General features: G+C 39.4%; 1 protein-coding gene across 7 annotated transcripts in view; it reads left to right on the plus strand.

Moving 5' to 3' along the window:
* The window catches only part of PARP4 (poly(ADP-ribose) polymerase family member 4), a 165,351-nt gene that overhangs the window by 72,573 nt on the left and 76,326 nt on the right, over nucleotides 1–16,452 (plus strand). For all 7 annotated transcript variants that reach the window (XM_080662135.1, XM_080662138.1, XM_080662139.1 and 4 more), the window contains 2 exons: nucleotides 2,269–2,400; nucleotides 11,389–11,475. In XM_080662135.1, the coding sequence (XP_080518261.1) occupies nucleotides 2,269–2,400; nucleotides 11,389–11,475 (219 nt within the window). The remainder of the gene's footprint in view (nucleotides 1–2,268; nucleotides 2,401–11,388; nucleotides 11,476–16,452) is intronic.

Here is a 16,452-nt window from a genome sequence, read left to right on the forward strand (position 1 = left end):
TTTTTTTTTTAAATATATTTTATTGATATTTTACAGAGAGGAAGGGAGAGGGATAGAGAGCTAGAAACATCAATCAGCTGCCTCTTGCACACCTCCTACTGGGGATGTGCCCGCAACCAAGGTACATGCCCTTGACCGGAATCGAACCCGGGACCCTTCAGTCCGCAGGCCGACGATCTATCCACTGAGCCAAACCGGTTTCGGCTGGACACACTATCTTTAACTCTGAGTAAAATGGAAACCTTTCAAAGATGTTTGGCAGAGGATATGATTGGGATCACACTGGCCACCTTGTTGACAATTGACTGAAGTGGACCAGTTGGAGACAACTTAGGTCAGATTCTCTGGAAAACAGACTCTTGATGGAAATTTGTTTTCAGGAAGCTTGTTGGGAAGTGCTCTCTGAAGTGACATCTGTAAGAGAACATCGGAGGCAGAACCTGGCAGAAGGAGACGTGGACTGTGACACAGGCATACCAGAGTCCTCAGACAGTTTCAGGGGGAGCTCTGAGATGTTCTGAAATAAGGCAAGGGGCTCAGGCCTTCTACCCCACAGGGACCAGTCATTGGACGTGGCTGCCCCTTGTGGAGGAGTCTTTCTCTTGAGTGAGGCAGTTCATCTTTGGAGCAGGACATTGACTGGGGAGGGACACAAGTAACACTCCCTGCAGCCTTAGTCCTGAAGAGGACGTCTGGGGGCACACCACAGTGTCAAATGTAGGTGATTACTGAGTAATTCAATCAAGGATGATGGTGATTTGGACCAAAATGTTAGCAGTGGGGATGGTAAGAAGTGATTGGGTATGGCAAAGGATTAAAGGTAGAACCAATAACATTTGCTGATGAATATGGAACATGAGAGAAAGACAGAAGTTGGACATGACATTACATGGATGTAGTTTGGCCAGATGTCATGGTGGAGCTCTGAAAGTGCTTAATTTTCTAAAATAATTTCTTTTTTAAGAGTTGACCTAACCATTGACTCCTAACACTAAAGATTACATTGAACAACACTAAAGACCTCTTAGGAGAATAAGAACACTTAAGTCCAGTGTTGTGGTATTGCTGTCATTTCAGAAGGGAATCAAGTTAAATTTAATGATTGCTTTGACCTGTGAAAATGGGATGTAGTGGAATAGGCAGAGCATGCTATCCATATGTATGCTGACCTCTACACTGGCCCCACTCTGATCCATACTGAGGATGCTGATGCTCATGATATGATAAAGCACAAATTTGAACTGATTCTAGAGTCCAGGTTATATTTTTATCCTAAGGTGTAAACAACTGATCATTGTTTAGACTTTGGTGCAAGTATTTTACATTTTAACAAGAGTCAAAGCTTTACATGGAAAGATTGAGTTCTAACTTTGGGCAGTTGTTTGAAAGAGATTGGGTGGGAAAGAGTGAAAAGATATTATGGGTGAATTTGAGATGGTAGCAACCCAGTGCCCCCATCCCTTCCCTAAGGTAGAACCTGTCACCAACCTGAATTCCTTCTGGAGTCCAGGTTCTTAACCACTGTGCTGTAATGCAGCTTGGTATGGACGGCAAGAAGCAAAGGATTTGGAGTTTGAAAGGCTTAGCTGTGAATCCTTGCCCGTTCCTTTCTAGCACTGTAACCTGGGGGAAGTTACTTAACTTCTTTGTGCCTCAATTTCCTCATGTATAAAATGGAAATAATAATATCTGTCAGTGACTATTAGATACAAATACCCAGGGCATTTTTTTTTCATATGCAGTAGGTGCAAAACAAATAGTGACTATTTTACAAGGAGAGATGTGTGCCCTCCATTTGTTACTGAGGATTAGACAACTTGTACCATCTAATATTTCAAACCTCATAAGGCTTTTTTCTTAGGGAAGTTTGCCCCAAAATAAACTAATTATATAGCAGTGGATATTTCACTAGTTTGTGATGAGACAGCTGGCTTATAGGATGACCTTGAATCTCCAGACAGAAGCCCAGCAGCACAGACCTTGTGTATTCAATGGCTCACATATTTGACTCTTCTTGGAATGAGTTCAACGTTTTGGGTTTAGTTATATAATGATTTCATCTGAGGGAGAAAAATTAAGATGTCAAAAATTTGTACAGTATACTAGGTCTCAGTCTTAGTAAAAATATTGTCTATGTTTTCTAAAATTACTTACTTTTTGAATGCCTGATCATACAAAGAAGATATGCATAATAGTTTTCATTCATAGTTGTTCTGCAAATGATTCCATATGGTTTCATCAAGTTTATGGATGTTTTTTCTTCTTTAGGTCATTGTTTTTCAGACATACACAAATCAGAGCCCTGTATCCATTGAGGCAAAGTATATTTTTCCTTTGGATGATAAGGCCGCTGTATGTGGTTTCCAAGCGTTCATCAACGAGAAACACATAGTGGGAGAGGTAAGGGGAGAAAATGCATTGTGGCTGCTCTTTGGTTCTAAAGTCAGTTTTCCATTTACCCAAATCTTCTTTATTTGCGTCTCTAGAGTGTGGGACTGAATAGCAGCCTTATAAAACAAAAGTATTCCTTAAAGAACTAAGTACTTATGCAAATTAGCCTCCACTCACAAATCCTTCCTTGATTACCTCGTTTTGCTTGAACTTGTCCACTCTTTATTGGACAGTGCCTTGCAAATTGTTTGCCGGGGCACTTTTTATTTATTTTAATTTTTGTATTGTTTGAAGTATTAAATATACTAATATATAGTTATATATATATATATATATATATATATATATATATATATATATATATATATAAATCTACTTTTTTTCCCCCCATTGATCTTCCCCCAGCCTCCCCTAACCCCTGTCGCTTGCCCTCATCCCACTCCCACAGTGTCTTGTGTCCATTGGTGTGCTTATATGCATGCATACAAGTCCTTTGGTTGATCTATTTCCCCCCTCCCCAACACTCCCCAGCCTTCCCGCTGTAATTTGACAGTCTGTTAGGTGCTTTACTGCCTCTGTATCTATCTTTTTGTTCATCAGGTTATAATGTTCTTTATTTTCCATAAATGAGTGAGATCATGTGGTATTTTTCTTTCATTGCCTGGCTTATTTCACTTAACATAATGCTCTCCAGATCCATCCATGCTGCTGCAAATGGTAAGAATTCCTTCTTTTTAAAGCAGTGTAGTATTCCATTGTGTAGATGTACCATAATTTTCTAATCCACTCATCTACTGATGGGCATTTAGGCTGTTTCCAAATCTTACCTTATGGTGAATTGTGCTGCTATGAACATAGGGGTGCATATATCCTTTCTGATTGGTGTTTCTAGTTTCTTGGGATATATTCCTAGAAGTGGGATTACTGGGTCAAATGGGAGTTCCATTTTTAGTTTTTTGAGGAAACTCCATACTGTTCTCCACAGTGGCTGCACCAGTCTGCATTCCTACCAGCAGTGCATGAGGGTTCCTTTTTCTCCTCATCCTCGCCAGCACTTGTCCTTTGTTGATTTGTTGATGATTGCCATTCTGACAGGTGTGAGATGGTACCACATTGTTGTTTTAATTTGCATCTCTCTGATAATTAGTGACTTTGAGCATGTTTTCATGTGTCTCTTGGCCTTCCTTCTGTCTTCTTTCAAAAAGATTCTATTTAGGTCCGTGGCCCATATTTTTTATTGGATCATTTATCTTCCTTTTATTAAGTTGTATAAGTTCCCTGTAAATGTTGGAGATTAAACCTTTATCATTGATAACATTTGCAAATATGTTCTCCCATACAGTGGGCTTTCTTGTTGTTTTGTTGATGATTTCTTTTGCTGTGCAAAAGCTTCTAATTTGATGTAGTCCCATTTGTTTATTTTTTCTTTAGTTTCCATTGCCCTAGGAGCAGTATCGGTGAAGAAATTGCTTCGGCATATATCTGAGATTTCTCTGCCTGTGGATTCCTCTAATATTTTTATGGTTTCCCATTTTACATTTACGTCCTTTATCCATTTTGAGATTATTTTTGTGTGTGGTGTAAGTTGGTGGTCTAGTTTCATTTTTTTGCATGTATCTGTCCAATTTTCCCAACACCATTTATTGAAGAGACTGTCTTGACTCCATTGTATGTTCATGCCTCCTTTGTCAAATATTAATTGAGCATAGTGATTTGGGTCAATTTCTGGGTTCTCTATTCTATTCCATTGCTCTATATGTCTGTTCTTGTGCCAGTACCAGGCAGTTTTGAGAACAGTGGCTTTGTAATACACCTTGAAATCTGGTATTGAGATCCCCCCTACTTTGTTCTTCTTTCTCAGGATTACTGTGGCTATTCGGGGTCTTTTTTTATTCCAGATGAATTTTTGGAGAGCTCTTTCTAGGTCTGTGAAATATGCTGTTGGTATTTTAATGGGGAGTGCATTGAATCCATAGATTACTTTGGGTAGTATGGACATTTTAATGATGTTGATTCTACCAATCCATGAACATGGTATGTTCCTCCATCTATTTACGTCTTCCTCTATCTCTTTTTTCAGTGTTGTGTAGTTTTCTGCGTATAGGTCTTTTACCTCCTTAGTTAAGTTTATTCCTAGGTATCTTAATTTTTTTGGTGCGATGGTAAATGGGATTGCTTTTTTAGTCTCTCTTTCTGTAAGTTCACTATTGGTGTATAGAAATGCCATAGATTCCTTGGCGTTAATTTTGTATCCTGCTACATTGCCGAATTCATTTATTAAGTCTATTAGATTTTGGATGGAGTCTTTCGGGTTTTTTATGTACAATATCATGTCATCTGCAAATAAGGATAGCTTTACTTTTTCTTTTCCAATTTGGATGCCTTTTATTTCTTCTTCTTGTCTAATTGCAATGGCTAATACTTCCAGTACTATGTCGAACAGGAGTGGTGAGAGTGGGCATCCCTGTCTTGTGCCTGTTCTTAGGGGAAATGGTTTTAGTTTTTGCCCATTGAGTATGATGTTAGCTGTGGGTTTGTCATATATGGCTTTTATTATGTTGAGGTATGATCCTTCTATTCCCACCTTGCTGAGCGTTTTTATCAAGAAAGGGTGTTGGATTTTGTCAAATGCTTTTTCTGCATCAATTGATATAACTATGTGATTTTTAAAAAAATCTATTTTATTGATTTTTTACAGAGAGGAAGGGAGAGGGATAGAGAGTTAGAAACATTGATGGGAGAGAAACATCAATCAGCTGCCTCTTGCACACCTCCTACTGGGGATGTGCTCGCAACCAAGGTACATGTCCTTGACCGGAATCGAACCTGGGACCCTTCTGTCCGCAGGCCGATGCTCTATCCACTGAGCCAGATCAGTTAGGGATGACTATGTGATTTTTATCTCTCAATTTGTTTATGTGATGTATCACGTTTATTGATTTGCGGTTATTGTACCATCCTTGCATTCCTGGGATAAATCCTACTTGGTCATGATGTATGATCTTTCAGATGTGGTGCTGGATCTGATTTGCTAGAATTTTGTTGAGGATTTTGGCATCTATGTTCATGAGGGATATTGGCCTGTAATTCTCTTTCTTTGTAGTGTCTTTATCTGGTTTTGGTATTAGGGTGATGCTGGCTTCATAGAATGAGCTTGGAAGTGTTCCTTCCTCTTGAATTTTTTGGAATAGTCTGAGGAGGATAGGTTTTAGTTCTTCCTTGAATGTTTGGTAAAACTCTCCTGTGAAGCCGTCTGGTCCCAGGCTTTTGTTTGCTGGAAGCTTTTTGATGACTGCTTCAATTTTGTCCATAGTTACTGGCCTATTGAGATGTTTAGATTCTTCCTGATTGAGTTTTGGAAGGTTATATTTTTCTAGGAATTTGTCCATTTCCTCCTGGTTGTCCAGTTTGTTGGAATAGAGTTGTTCATAGTATTTTTTAACAATCCTTTGTATTTCAGTGGGGTCTGTTGTTATTTCACCTATTTCATTTCTGAATTTGTTTATTTGGGTCCTCTCTCTTTGCTTCTTGGTGAGTCTGGCTAGAGGCTCATCAATCTTATTTATCCTTTCAAAGAACCACCTCTTGGTTTTGTTGATCTTTTGTATTGTTTTTTTGGTCTCAATGTCGTTTATCTCCGCTCTGATCTTTATTATTTCCTTCCTTTTGCTTACACTGGGCTTTTCTTGTTGCTCTCTTTCTAACTCTTTGAGTTGTAGAGTTAGGTAATTTATTACCATTGTTTCTTATTTTTTGCAGTAGGCTTGTAGAGCTATGAACTTCCCTGTCAAGACTGCTTTCGCTGTGTCCCGTAGATTTTGGATTGTTGTGTTTTCATTGTCATTTGTTGCCATGATATTTTTTATTTCTTCTTTGATCTGTCTGGTAAACCAGTCATTGTTTAATAGCATGCTATTTAGTCTCCATGTGTTTGATATTTGTGGATTGTTTTTATTGTAGTTGATTTCCAGTTTTATGCCTCTGTGATTTGAGAAGATGCTTGATATGATTTCTATCTTCTTGAATTTGAAGAGACTTTGCTTATGAACCAACATATGGTCTATCTTTGAAAATGACCCATGTGCACTTGAGAAGAATGTATATTCTGTGGCTTTGGGGTGAAATGTTCTGAAGATGTCAATTAATTCCATCTGGTCTAGTGAGTCATTTAGGATTGATGTTTCTTTGCTGATTTTTTGTTTAGAGGATTTGTCCAATGGTGAAAGTGGGGTATTAAAGTCTCCTACTGTGATTGTATTGCTGTCAATCTCTCCCTTGATATCCTCCAGGAGTTTTTTTATGTATTTGGGTGCTCCTGTATTGGGTGCATATATGTATACCAGAGTTATTTCTTCTTGTTGGATTGCTCCCTTTAGTATTACGAAGTGGCCTTCCTTATCTCTTGTTATGTCCTTCACTTTGAGATCTAATTTGTCAGATATAAGTATTGCTACCCCAGCTTTTTTTTTCATTTCCATTCACCTGAAAAACCTTTTTCCATCCCTTCACCCACAGTCTGTGTGCGTGTTTTTTTCTTAGTTGGGTTTCTTGTAGGCAGCAGATATATGGGTCGTGTTTTCTTATCCAATCCGTTACCCTATGTCTTTTTATTGGGGCATTTAATCCATTTACATTTAAAGTTATTATTGATAGGTACTTATTTTCACTATTTTCATTCTTTACCCCTGTGTTCCTTCTGCATTTCCTATTTCTTTTTTTTACAGCAGACCCATTAGCATTTCTTGCATTGCTGGTTTGGTGGTAATAAATTCCCTTAGTCCTTTTTTGTCTGTGAAGCTCCTGATTTCACCTTCAATTTTGATTGATAGCCTTGCTGGGTACAGTATTCTTGGATTCAGACCCTTCCTTTGCATGACTTTGTATATTTCATTCCATTCCATTCTGGCCTGATGAGTTTCTGTTGAGAAATCAGTTGCTAGTCTGATGGGGGTTCCTTTGTAGGTAACTTTCTGTCTCTCTCTTGCCGCTTTTAAGATTCTTACTTCGTCGTTGGTGTTTGCAAATTTAATTATAATGAGCCTTGGCTTCATCGGTCTTTTGGGGTTCATTTTGCTTGGGACTTTGTGAGCTTCTTGGATTTGTGTGGGTTTTTTCTTCCCTATCAGGGAAGTTTTCTGTCATTATTTCTTCAAATAGGTTTTCTATTCCTTGCTCAGTTTCCTCTCCCTTTGTAACCCCTATTATGCAGATGTTGTTTTGTTTTGTGTTGTCCTAAAGTTCTCTTAGGCTCTCCTCCTGCTTTTTAATTTTTTTTTTTTCTAGAAGCTGCTCTCCTTGGGTATTTTTTCCTACCTTGTCTTCTAGCTCACTGATGTGGTCCTCTGCTTCTTCTTGTCTACTGTTGATGCTTTCTATTTAGTTCTTTATAGCAGCAATGTCATTTTTCATTTCTTCTTGGTTCTTCTTCATTTCCTCTTGGTTCTTACACATATTATTGAATTTGTCTTCCATTCTTTTCATCCACCTTATGACCATATCTCTGAATTCTTTCTCTGACAGGTTGCTTGCCTCCATTTCATTTACTTCCTTTTCTGGTGATGCCTGCTTTTCTTTCATATGTGGGCTGTTTCTTTGTCTCCCCATTATCTCTCTTTTCTGGGTGTCTGGTTATGTAGTTTTCTCTCCCCTTATCCCAGGTGAAATCTGACCTTTCCGTGAGAGGGTGCAGAGCTCCTCTGAATCCGCATACTTGGGCCACTTGGGGACCAGTGTTCTTGTTTTCACAGCTGCTCGGTGGGTGCCATAGTTGTAGATTCCCAGGCTTTTCAGGCTTTTGATAACATTCACTTTCCTCTTCAAGATCTTGTGGTCTCCGCATCCTAGCTGGTTGCTCCGTGAGGGAACACCGCAGCAGTGGGGGCTGCCCGGTCAGGGGGACCCCCACAGTCTCCTGGAGTACAGCTGTCCCTCAGCTCACCAACAAAGACTCCCCATGCGACCACACACTCTCCCCTTGTTCTCTCACTCACACACTATCTTGCACTCTGCCTTCCCATCGGCAGCCATCTTTTCTTATCTATCTGCCTGGGCACTTTTTAAAAAGTGTGATTTCATTATCAAAAATTTAGGAGAAGCACATTAGAAATCGGTGAAGCCCTTATACATTTTTGCAAAAACTGATCCTCTGCTATAAAACTCAAATTGGGAAAATAAATAAATAAATAAACAAACAAACAAATAAATAAGTAAATCTATCCATATAAACAGTGTTCTAAACAGTGATTAGGTTTCCAATCCAGCCCAAACCAGCCAATTTAACTCATTTTATACCTGAAGTATAATACAAAGAGTATAGTAGTATTTAACTATTATTGTTCCCATGGTAGTGACAGCTACTAGGGGATGGGGACCCATGAGGAGGAGTGAGCTATCATTGCCTTGGAAGTAGGGCCCCATAGACAAGCCTGTTCATCAGTATGTGTGGGTAAATGACACAATAGCTATATTAAGAGAGATCATATATCAAGCTCAGAAAAAAATATAAACTACAAAAACTAGCAAGTCACAGAAAGAATCACAACTAACACCTAGGCTGGCATCATTGTGGTGATAATAGGAAATATCTTAGTGTGCTCTGGCACACAAGTTTAATTTGTGAGGATTAAACAGACATCATTTGATATTTTTAGCATGTCTTCAAATCATAAATAGTTACTTATGAACACAAAGAAGATAGGTCTATGTTTTTCAACATCTATACATTTAAAAATAAGAAAAGCAGATGCAGCCTGGCTGGCATGGCTCAGTGGTTGAGTGTCAACCTATGGACCAAGAGGTAACGGTTCAATTCCAGGTCAGGGCATATGCCTGGGTTGTGGGCTCGATTCCCGGTGTGGGGTGTGCAGGAGGCAGCTGATCAATGCAATGATTATCATCATTGATGTTTCTCTTTCTCTCTCTCCCCCTCTCTGAAATATATATATATATATATATATAATCAAGCAGACGCAAACTTACTAAATGGTAAAAAGAAGCATCCTATATAATAAAAGGCTAATATGCAAATTGACCAAATGGAGGAACGACTGGTCACTATGATGCACACTGACCACCAGGGGGCGGACGCTCAAGCAGGAGCTGCCCCCTGGTGGTCAGTGTGCTCCCACAGGGGGAGTGCTACTCAGCCAGAAGCCAGGCTCAGAGCTGGCCAGCACAGCAGCAGTGGCAGGAGCCTCTCCTGCCTCCGCAGTAGTCGGACATCCCCTGAGGGCTCTCAGACTGCGAGGGTGCAGGCTGGGCTGATGGACCCCCTGATTGTATGAATTTTGTGCACTGGGCCTCTAGCAAATAAATAAAATGTCAAACTGGGCAGTGCTCTCAGTGCCCCTCACCCATCTGTCTCTTGCTTCAATAGTGTTTGGACAGAACAGACCCAGGGACACCCCTTCTTCCAGCCTCCAAGCACCCTCCAACCTCTTTTCCATTCACCACCTTTGGAACCATTTCAGCCATTCTTGGCCTTTGAAACCAGCCTACGCTGTGTTTTGAGCTTAACTTCTTATTGCTAAGCAACCATGAGCTCCCAAATTCATCAGAATTAGTCTACTGAGGTGGAAGCCGCTGTCAACTGCCTGGTCAACCTGCATTTGTGGGTCTCTTTCACATATCTCTCTCTCTGGATTTGACACCAACAATGTGGCTCTGGAGGGCATGGGCCACTTCCTCCAGGAGTTGGCTGAGGAGAAGCCTGAGCACACCATGTGTCTCTTTAAGATCCATAACCAGTGTCTCGACCTCGCCTCTTCCAGGACGTGCAGAAGCCTTCCCAAGATGAGGGGAATAAAATTCAGGATGCTATATGAAAGCATGGCCATGAAGAAGAACCAGAACCAGGCCCTTTGCCATGCCCTGGGTTCTAGGTTCTATCTGCACAGACCCTCATGTCTGTGACTTCCTGGAGAACCTGGATGAGGAGGTGAAACTCATCAAGAAGATGGGCAACCATCTGACCAATCTCTGTAGGCTGGCTGGTCCCCAGGCTGGGCCGGACAAATATCTCTTCTAAAGGCTCACCTTCAAACATGACTAGGAGCCCTTGCAGCCCAGAGGACTTTGAGGGGCCACTCTGAATTTTCCTGGTGTCTGGCTTCTGCCTGAGTCTCTCCATGAAACCACAAAATTCCTATAACCACCCTGGAGCTCTCTCCCATGCCTTGGACTAAATGGAAATAATTTTTTGCAGGAAAAAAAAAAAAAAAGGCAAACTCAAGTGAAGGCTATTGCTCTAACTGTAAAGAAAAATTGTAACAAAAGAAGTAACAGTTGATTCATTCTTTGTTTATTGTAAGGATTAGCTCACAGTTGCAATAGTAACAAACATTTCATTAAATTTAAGATAAGTTCAATTATTATCTTTTTGTTCAACATAAAGTTCCAAACTCTTTTTTTCACTATTGACTTAAATATTTTGATCCCAACTTAAAGAGAATTCTCATTAATTGGCCTTTTCTGATTCAAACTCTTATTAGATAAAGATGATCATTGCCCTGGTCAGGGGTTAGAGCATTGGTCCATCCACCAAAGGGTCAATGGTTTGGTTCCCAGCCAAGGGCACTTGCCTGGGTTGCAGTTTCAATCCCTGGCCCCTGTCAGGGCACATGTGGGATGCAACCAATTGATGTGTCTCCCTCACATCGATGTTTCTCTCTCCCTCTCCCTTTCACTCTCTCTCTCTCTCTCTCTCTCTCTCTCTCTCTCTCTCTCTCTCTCCTCCCTTCTCTTTCCCTCTCTTCCTTTTTCCCTCTCTCTCTCCCTTCTACTTTCTCTAAGAATAAATGAAAAATATCCTTGGGTGAGGATTAACAAAACAAACAAACAAAAAAGAATGATCATTGATGATCATTTTATATATTTCCCTTCATCTTAGACAAACACTTAGTTTTCTCTTTTTGCATAGGTTTTAATGATGAAGTTTTCCTTAGTAAAGTCTGAAATCACTATTCATATTATGACTGGTATAAAAATAATCTTTTACAGATCAAAGAGAAGGAGGCTGCCCACCGAGAATACCGAGAAGCCATCAGTCAAGGCCATGGCGCTTACCTGATGGACCAGGATTCACCTGTAAGGATGGACATTCACCCATTAGTCTAGCACACTTACTAGAAAGGGAAAATGAGTTGGAAAATTATTTGAAATATAAAATTCATACTAGAAACTAGGATAATTTAAGTTATTTTGGCTCTACACTTTCAGATGCTATTAGCAAGGGGAGGTCAAGCTGATCATACCCATTGGGCTTATCTAAATAATGTGACCAAACAAATAAGAGCCATCTCTGTCATTGGGACCTGAGTTTCCCAGAAGTGACAATTAAAAAAAAAATTGAGATACATAATTTTCACCTTCTGATAAAGGAGTGTAATATAGCTCTGGCCAGTACAACTCAGTTGGGCATTGTCCCATGTACTGCAAGCTTGTGGGTTTGATCCCCACAAATCAGCCAATGAATGCATAAGTAAGTGGAACAACCAATCAATGTTTCTCTCTTTATCTCTCTCCCTTCTTCTCTTTCTAAAATCAGTAATAAAGCCTGGCTGGTGTAGCTCAATGGTTGAGTGTTGACCTGTGAACCAGGAGGGCATGTGCCCAGGTTGGGGTTTTGATCCCCAGTGAGGGGCGTGTAGGGGCAGCCATCTGATGATTCTCTCTCCTCATTGATGTTTCTATCTCTCCCTCTCCCTTCCTCTCTGAAATCAATTACATATATATTTTAAAAAATAATAGTTTAAAAAGTGTGTAATATATTTACATGTTTCCTAGAACTAAGCTCACTAGCAATTTATTCTATTTTCATCAAATCATAACCCAGGGAGGTATTTCTGCAGGATCCTGAGATATGTCCAGGTTCTGTTCTTTCTGATTATTTGTTTTTATAGGAATTAAATATGGAGAATCTGGAAGAAGGAACAGCTATCATGTCCACTGGGTTTCTTTTCCTATATATAAAATGTTTTCAATGTGCCCTTGGTAGATACTAGATTGCAAGCAGTCAGCTTCTAACTAGTATCTCTTGAGTAGATATTTAGTTGTTTTTAAAGATAGGCCATAGGTTTCAAGTATCACTTCTGAGTATTGCACATTGCCATACTATTGTGAAAATTTGATGTTTGGGAGGGACAGTTATTAAGATTAAAATAGATTTAAGGAATAAATGATTACTTTTGACATCTAAGATATCCATTTGCAGAATGGAGGGTAAGCAAGGAAGAGGTAATTGTTAACCAGTTACAGTCCCCTTGCTGAAGTGCATGTATAAAAAAGAGCCTGGCTTCTTTTGACAGACTGCCACTGAACCGTGTGGGGTTATTGTCACATATGGATTGGTCTGCATGTTTCCTCCTTGATGCTAACATATTTCCCCAGGAATATGACCCACAAAAAAAAGTTTTCACAAAGGATATTACTTATGGGTAAAGTTTAGTCAGAACCATTGCTAACCCAAGCCTTTGGGTACCTTAGAGTGTATTTTGCCATCCAGTGACTATAATGTTCTCATACTATATTACATTAATAACATAATAATATATAATATATAAATATTATAAGTTATTATACAGTTGACCCTTGAACAACATGGGTTTGAACTGCACAGGTCCACTTATACATGGATTTTTTTTTTAAATATATTTCATTGATATTTTTGCAGAGAGGAAGGGAGAGGGACAGAAAGCTAGAAACATCGATGAGAGAGAAACGTTGATCAGCTGCCTCCTGCACACCCCCCACCGGGGATGTGCCTGCAGCCAAGGTACATGCCCTTGGACCAGAATCGAACCCGGGACCCTTCAGTCCACAGGCCGACGCTCTATCCACTGAGCCAAACCGGTTTCGGCGATGGATTTTTTTTTTAGTAAATATATTGAAAAAATTTTGGAGGCTTGTGACAATTTGAAAAAACTCACAGGTGAACCATGTAGCCTACAACACAGAAAAAATAAAAGAAAAAGTTAGGTATATCATGAATGTATAAAATATATGTAGGTAAGGAAGAGAAGTGAGTGAACACCAGGACTTACAGAAGAAGTGACAGCAAGCTAACTCTACTGTTTTGTGCAAATTCCTTCGGGTTTATGATGAGGACTGCCCTTAGCTATAAAGCTGTTTACCCATGAGCCTTGAAGGGAAAAGATAAAAACCACCTGCCAGTTTTTGGTCTTACAACAGGAAAAAAAAAGCCTGGATAATGAGGACCCTTTTTCTGGATTGGTTTTATCACTTTGTCCCTGAAGTCGGGAAGTACTTTGCTTCAGCGACAAAGGGGCTGCCTTTTAAAGTCCTTTTGACATTAGACAATGCCCTTGGCCACCCAGAACCCTAGTGTTCAACAGGTGTCAAAGTAGTCTACTTTCCCCAAACACAAGTCTCTAAGCCATCAGGAGACATAAGTACCTTTTTTTAAAATTTAAAGTATTACAAATAGTAGTACATATGTCTCCTTTTTTTCCCCATTGACCTTCCCTCGGGCTCTCCTTTCCCTCACCGACCGCCCCCCCCCCCCCCCCCCGCCAGCCTGCACATGCCTTCCCCCTCCCCCTGTGTCTTGCATCCATTAGTTATGCTTATATGCATGCATACAAGTCCTTCGGTTGATCTCTTAACTCCTCTCCCCACCCCCATCCTTCCAGCGTTCCCACTGTAGTTTGACAGTCTGTTTGATGTTTCTCTGCCTCTGTATCTATTTTTGTTCATCAGTTTATAATGTTCTTTATAATCCATAAATGAGTGAGATCATGAGGTATTTTTTTCACTAACTGGCTTATTTCACTTAGCATAATGCTCTCTAGTTCCATCCATGCTGTTGCAAATGGTAAGAATTCCTTCTTTTTTACAGCAGCACAGTACTCCATTGTGTAGATGTACCACAGTTTTCTAATGTTGATTCTACCAATCCATGAACATGGTATATTCTTTCATTTGTTCATGTCTTCCTCCATCTCCTTTTTCAGCATCCTGAAATTTTCTGAGTAGAGGTCCTTTGTCTCCTTGGTTAAGTTTATTCCTAGGTATCTTAATTTTTATGGTAAATGGGATTGCTTTTTAAATTTCTTTTTCAGTGAGTTCATTATTGGTGTATAGAAAGCCATAGACTTCTGGATGTTGATTTTGTATCCTGCTATATTGCTGAATTCATTTATTAAGTCTAGTAGTTTTTTATGGAGTCTTTGGGGTTTTCTATGTACAATATCATGTCATCTGCAAATAAGAACAGTTTTACTTCTACTTTTCCAATTTGGATGCCTTTTATTTCTTCTTCTTGTCTGATCGCAGTGGCTAGTACTTCCAGTACTATGTCGAACAGGAGTGGTGAGAGTGGGCATCCATGTCTTATTCCTGTTCTTAGGGGAAATGGTTTTAGTTTTTGCCCATTGAGTATGATGTTGGCTGTGGGTTTGTCATATATGCTTTTATTATATTGAGGTATGATCCTTCTATTCCCACCTTGCTGAGCGTCTTTATCAAGAAAGGGTGTTGGATTTTGTCAAATGCTTTTTCTGCATCAATGGATATGATTATATGGTTTTTATCTCTTAGTTTGTTCATGTGGTATATCACATTTATTGATTTGTGGATATTGTACCATCCTTGCATCCCTGGAATAAATCCCACTTGGTCATGGTGTATGATCTTTCTGCTGTAATGCTGGATTCAATTTGCTAGAATTTTGTTGAGGATTTTGGCGTCTATGTTATGAGGGATATTGGCCTGTAATTCTCTTTCTTTGTAGTGTCTTTATCTGGTTTTGGGATTAGGGTAATGCTGACTTCATAGAAAGAGCTTGGAATTGCTCCTTCCTCTTGAATTTTTGGAATAGTCTGGGGAAGATAGGTTTTATTTCTTCTTTGAATGTTTGATAAAACTCCCCTGTGAGGCCGTCTGGTCCAGGGCTTTTGTTTGTTGGAAGTTTTTTGATTAATGCTTCAATTTCCTCCATAGTTATCGGCCTATTCAGATTTTTTTATTCCTCCTGGTTGAGTTTTGGAAGGTCATATTTTTCTAGGAATATGTCTATTTCTTTTAGGTTGACCAGTTTGTTGGAGTAGAGTTGCTCATAGTATTTATTAATGATTCTTCATATTTCTGTGGGGTCTGTTGTTATTTCATCTCTTTTGTTTCTGGTTTTGTTTATTTGGGTCCTCTCTCTTTGCTTCTTGGTGAGCCTGGCTAGAGGTTCATCAATCTTGTTTATCCTTTCAAAGAACCAGCTCTTGGTTTCATTATTTTTTTGTCTCTATGTCATTTATTTCCACTCTGATCTTTATTATTTCCTTCCTTCTGCTCACCCTGGGCTTTTCTTGTTGCTCTCTTTCTAATTCTTCAAGTTGCAGTTAGATGGTTTATTGCCTGTTTTTCTTATTTTTTGAGGTAGGCCTGTAGTGCTTATGAACTTCCCTCTCAGGATTGCTTTTACTGTGTCCCAGGATGTTTTTTATTTCTTCTTTGATCTCTTTGGCAACCCTCTCATTGTTTAATAATAATATGCTATTTAGCCTCCAAGTGTTTGAATTTTTGTGATTGTTTTTACTGTAGTTGATTTCTAATTTTATGCCATTGTGATCTATTGGAGAACATGCTTGATATGATTTCAGTCCTCTTGAATTTGGAGAGACTTTGCCTGTGTCCCAATATGTGGTCTAACTTTGAAAATGTCCCATGTGCCCTTGAGAAGAATGTATATTCTGTAGTTTTGGGGTGCAATGTTCTAAAGATGTCACTTAAGTCATCTGATCTAGTGAGTCGTTTAGGATTGATGTTTCTTTGTTAATTTTTTGTCTAGAGAATTTATCCAGTGATGTTAATGGGATATTAAAGTCCCCTACTATGACTGTGTTGCTGTCAATCTCTCCCCTGATATCTTCCAGAAGTTTTTTTATGTAATTGGGTGCTCCTACATTGGGTACATAAATGTTTACCAGAGTTATATCCCCTTGTTGTATCGATCCCTTTAGAATTATGAAGTGACCTTTCTTGTCTCTTGTTATGGTCTTCACTTTGAGGTCTATTTTGTCAGATATAAGTATTGCTACCCAGCTTTTTTTT

The sequence above is a fragment of the Plecotus auritus genome, assembly GCF_963455305.1.
Source record: "Plecotus auritus genome assembly, chromosome: 3".
Lineage (NCBI taxonomy): Eukaryota > Metazoa > Chordata > Mammalia > Chiroptera > Vespertilionidae > Plecotus > Plecotus auritus.